Here is a 4,807-nt window from a genome sequence, read left to right as displayed (position 1 = left end):
ACCCCCCCCCCATTCCCGCAACAGGCAAGATCAAAGTCAAGGATGACGAGCTGGATGCCACGTTCAAGGAGGCCTCGGGGCCCATCGACTTCACCGTGTTCCTGAACGTGTTGGGGAGCAGCTGAGGGTGAGCACCAGGCCAGCTGCAGGCCTGCCAGCACTCTGTGTGCACTTACTCGACACCTAATGTCTGCATATCTCACATAAAACCCAAATTTGCAGACCTCTTGAAAGTCTCTAGGACCTGGCATTCCGGGAACGGCCCCCAGCCCAGGCCCACCTCTCCACCGGCTGGTAGGGCCTCTGTCCCTCACTGAGAAATCGCTCACCTCTGGGCCTGGCAGGACCAAGGGGACTCCAAGAACAGTACCCTGGGGTGGGAGCTGAGGGTCTCTCAGGCGCTCAGAGTGGGAAGGCCACTGAGAGCATCAAGTGGGCAAGGACGTGGAGCCCTGGGTGGTGAGGGGCAGGACTAGCACCTGAGACGCCCAAGGCTCGAGGCTTCCTGTGGGCAGGCATGGACCCCGAGGAGACTGTCCTCAGCGCATTGAAGATGCTGGACCCCGATGGCAAGGGCAGCGCCAACAAGGACTAGTGAGCATGACCATGGGCACCAGGGCGGGAGGAAGCCAGGCCCACCCCCACCTGCCCCAGCTTTCAGGTCTTGATCAGCCTGCCCAGGATCCTGAGTCCCTCAGGGAAACCCAGGGCACGATCACCCATACCCTCGTGGGGCCCGCAGTCACTGCCATTCAGACCATCACTGGGTTTTTAGCCCCTCTGGGGGCTACTTCAGCCTCATGAACAGGTGCCCCAGGGATGTGGGAGTCAGGGATGGCTCCCTGCAGTCCCCCCTAGTGCCCAGGACTCACCCAGGGACAGGCTCCCAAGAGGTACCTGCCCTGTGAGCAGGTGGGATTGAAGGGGGCAGACGTGCCCCCATGAGAACCCATCAGAGGGCTCCTCTGGGGCCAGCGCTCCAGCTCAGGGCCAGTGCTTCCCCAGAACAGCCTAACCTGGCCCCTCCCTGCTGTCCTCAGCAGCAGGCGGCAGCTCGCATCCCAGGCCGACAACATGACTGCTGAAGAGGTTTGGCCCCTGGCGCCCTACGTCATTCCCTAAGGCCCTCTGTGAGGCTCAAGCATGGCCCTCGGGGCTCCGGGGGGACGTGCCTCAGCCCCTAGTAGCTGCAGCATCAGGAGGGTGGGACGCCCAGTGTCCAGGAAGGGGGACGCCAGCCCCAGCCCCACCCCTTTCCCTGCAGGGTCTCCCCCAGCTTCCTTCCACCCCCACACACAAACAAGACAGAGCCTGGAGTCCAGTTCCTGTAATTCACCTGCTGGCTGCAGCCTTGGGGACCCTCCACTCCCTCCATGCCGTCCTGGGCCTGACACCCCCCGCACCAAACTTGCAGGTCGACCAGATGTTCCAGTTCTCCACCAGCGGTACTGTAGGCAGCCTGGGCTACAAGGCGCTGGGCCACATGTTCGCCCCTGGGAAGAGGAGCGAGAGGCACCGCACCCCACGGGGCTGTGGCCAGTTGAATAAATGTGAACCGACAAACCTTCCTGCCCACAAACAGTGTCTCTGTTGGGCGGAGGTGTCCTCCTGGGGGTGGGAGTGTCCATGGGGTGGAGAAGGTCTGGGGTAGGGGTAACCCCCTGGGGGCAGGAGGGTCTTCAGGGAGTAGCAGCGTCTGCCTGCGGCCCACCCTCCACCTCCTGCCCAGCCTGGCCCCACCTGCTCTGCCCATCTGTGCCGGCACCAGGCTGGAGGGCTGGTCATTCAGTGGTCAGCAGAGGTGGACACGGGTGGCTCCAGCACGGGCTCCTTCAAGGAGGGCCTTCCTCACACCTGTCCACCCCACACTCAGCCACGCTGGGGCCTTCAGAGTCCCACACCCACTCAGTTCCCCCTCGCCCTGGCCCCCCCAGTGCCAGGCCAACCCCTGCAGTAGCCGCCCTGGGCCTGGTGTGGCCACTGGGGTACCCCTGGTCAGTGGCCTCTTGTCTGCACAGCAGCAGCTCTTCTTGCTGCGGCCACAGAGAATCCCCTGGGCCCCCCTGCCACAACCCTGGGTCCCCCCAGGATGCCAACATTGTCCCAGCCTCAGTCGTAACAGGTCCAGCCAAAGGGACCAGAGCCCACGTCCCTGCCTCCCCTTCACATCCCCAGGTCCTCTTTTTCTCATGCCAACTGCTCTCCAGCCTCTGGCCCTCTACAGGGCCCCTGAGATGTCTTGGAGGGCTCCCAGGAGGAAGGAGCCAGGGCCAGGAGCACCAGTTCCAGGAAGGGGCTGCTGGGGTCCAGGGTGCTACGGTGGAGCCTCAGGGCGTGGCTGCCAGGTAGGGCGCGTGGCCCAGGGCTGCTGCGGTTGCTGGGCGTTCATCCTCCTGAATGGAGGGGCTGGCGTCGGCCTCGGCCTGCAGGCGCCGGTACGGTGTGTGGAAGAGGAGCACGAAGAGGCAGCTGAAGAGGACGCAGAGGCCGGCCATCAGCAGCATGGGCGCTAGGGAGAGACGGCCCAGCGCTGCCTGAGGCACTCGCCCAGGTGCAAGGGACCCCAGAGCAGCCTTGGGCACAGATCCCCGCCTGGCCCCAAGAGGCAGGTTTGCAGACCCAGGGGCCGTGAGCCCCAGGGTCACCCACCAGGTCTGAGGACGTGGGCGTGCAGCATGACCGCACTCCTGTCTCTCTGGCTTTCTGTCTCCATCTCTGTCTTTCTCTGCGTCTCTTACTGTGTCTCTCCTGTCTGTGATCTCACTTCAAAACTGCTCATGTGGGGTCACAGGTGGGCTCCCGTGAGGGCTGCTCCCACCAGGCTGCGCTCCAGGTTCTGCCTGCTGCCCTCGGTCCGCCCCAACCCACCTCACCCCTCAGTGGGCGCCCTGCACCCACCCGCCAGGACAGTGGAGGTTGCCAAGAGAAAGAGGCCAGTGGAAGGGAGACTCCAGGGCTGGGTGGGGTCAGCCTCCTGGCCTGGGCCTCACCCTTCCAGTCCAGCGGGCCCTGGCCATCCTGGCAGGTGGAGACAGACGGCTCCGCGTGGCGCACGGTCAGGGAAGTCAGCAGCACCATGATGAGAACGCCCTCGGCCTGCCTACACAGCCACGAAGCCCTCAGCCCTACCCCAGTGCTGCCCCAGGGACCCCAAGGGCAGCACGCAGTAGGCATTCAGGTCGTCCATGGTGTGTCCTGGGGGTGGGGGCAAGGGGAGGGTCCCTGGGTCCCTGGAAAGCCATGGGAATGGGCACTCACCCCAGCACAAAGACCAGGCCCGCGGCCGCGCCCTCACCCACGGGGAAGGAGCACTCGACCGCCAGCTCCATGGCAACGGGCGCCACCGAGAAGCCAAAGAACCCCAGCAGCGAGCAGATGGCGGCCAGCACGATGGTCTGTCCCTGCAGCTGAGACACCTGGACAGCAAGCCGCACAGACCAGCAGGGCAGGAGTCAGAAGTGCCCCAGCCTGAACCCCAGGCCCTGCCGAGCCCTGTCGGGGGCAGGGCAGTGCCAGGGCTGGAGAGGCCACAGCGCCCACACCACTCCAGGGACACCCCGGCGGGGGCACCTGGATCTGAGTGGGTCTGGGTGTCTGTTATGGCCAACCTGCCAGCTGCCCCACCCCTGGGGCACCCCACTCTCACCCTCTGCAAGGTGGTCTCAGCTCAAGAGGACTCTTACCACAGCAAAGGCCACGCAGGCCAGAGACGTCAGACAGAGGCCGATCTTGATGGCCTCGGTGAAGTGCTTGGTCCTGTCCACGTACAGGCCCAGAGCCACTGCCCCCAAGACTCCAAACACAATGAAGAGAGCCCCGCAGAGGCCCGCAAATTCCTGGAGGGTAGGGGGCACCTTGTCCATTATCTGAACCCATCTGTTCCCAGGTGTACCCCACCACCAGGGAACCCACGGCAGGGTCACCGAGCAGCACCCGAGGCCCAAGGAGGACCATGTGGGAGGCTCGGGGACGGGAGGTGTCCTCCCTGGGTGTGCCACGGCCTTGTCTCACCTCCACCCAGGAACTGGACAAGTCCTAGAGAAAGGGCCTGGCTTCTGCAGACGCCCTCGACGCCTGTCACCTCTGAGAAACTGGGAACACTCGGGGCCTGAACCCCATGCCCAGTGCTGAAGCCAGACCACAGCGGGCACAGCCGAGGTGCTGTGAGTCTGATACCAGACAGACCCACAGGGCTGGCGGAGGGCTGTGGGAGCAGGCGGGCTCTGCCAGCACCCCAGCCCATGGCTGCCACCCACTGTCTGCAGACCCAGACTCACAGCATCTCAGGAGCACCCTAAAAGGAGGTGTGGAGACAGCACTTGGGAAGTTCGTGGGCCGCTCCACAGCCACCAGCAGGTCAACGGGCCCCCAAGGCTGTGTCCGGGTGGGGGGCCCCCAGGTCGGGGCCAGCACTCACGCTGGAGTAGCCGTTCACGCAGAGGACCTGCTCCAGGAGGGCTGAGAAGTTGGAGAAGATGCCAATGCCGCCCCCAAAGCACACAGCCAGAACCATGTAGGCCTTGTTCCTCGTGAGCTAAAGGGGAGGGGCCGCTCAGTCCAGAGCCTCGCAGCACAGGCGGAGGCTCCAGGGGTGGCCGGCCCCGCCCCCTCTTCGCCCCCACCCCCCGGGCCCACAGCACGCGCAGCACTAACCAGCTTCAGCCCAGCTAGGAACGACAGCGAGGTGGACTGGGCAGCCCCCACAGAGGGCGGGGTGGGGGGCACACTCTCCCAGAGGCATGCAATGGCCAACAGGAATGTGAGGCCAGCAGGGAGGATGTAGGTGCCTAGCTGTGGGGAGAGTGTG

At 64.9% G+C, this 4,807-nt stretch overlaps 2 protein-coding genes across 4 annotated transcripts in view; one reads left to right on the top strand and one right to left on the bottom strand.

Moving 5' to 3' along the window:
- Positions 1-1,563, top strand: part of MYL5 (myosin, light chain 5, regulatory) — a 2,774-nt gene extending 1,211 nt beyond the window's left edge. Inside the window, exons 2-4 of one of the 3 annotated variants that reach the window (XR_824778.1) lie at positions 25-127; positions 516-594; positions 1,041-1,257. Coding sequence is in view for 2 of the 3 variants with exons in the window: in XM_010834602.1 (XP_010832904.1) it covers positions 25-125 (101 nt within the window). In the remaining variant the exon portion in view is untranslated. The other 2 variants (XM_010834602.1, XM_010834598.1) reach the window with 2 other exon arrangements.
- Positions 1,313-4,807, bottom strand: part of MFSD7 (major facilitator superfamily domain containing 7) — a gene marked incomplete at its 5' end in the record, with an annotated part of 6,303 nt that continues 2,808 nt past the window's right edge. The window contains 6 exons of the mRNA XM_010834614.1: positions 1,313-2,509; positions 2,991-3,100; positions 3,259-3,416; positions 3,684-3,836; positions 4,418-4,534; positions 4,654-4,791. Of these exons, the coding sequence (XP_010832916.1) occupies positions 2,328-2,509; positions 2,991-3,100; positions 3,259-3,416; positions 3,684-3,836; positions 4,418-4,534; positions 4,654-4,791 (858 nt within the window). The remainder of the gene's footprint in view (positions 2,510-2,990; positions 3,101-3,258; positions 3,417-3,683; positions 3,837-4,417; positions 4,535-4,653; positions 4,792-4,807) is intronic.

Source organism: Bison bison, unplaced genomic scaffold (assembly GCF_000754665.1).
Source record: "Bison bison bison isolate TAMUID 2011002044 unplaced genomic scaffold, Bison_UMD1.0 scf7180017845431, whole genome shotgun sequence".
Classification (NCBI taxonomy): Eukaryota; Metazoa; Chordata; class Mammalia; order Artiodactyla; family Bovidae; genus Bison; species Bison bison.
This window is presented reverse-complemented; position numbering and strand designations above follow the sequence as displayed.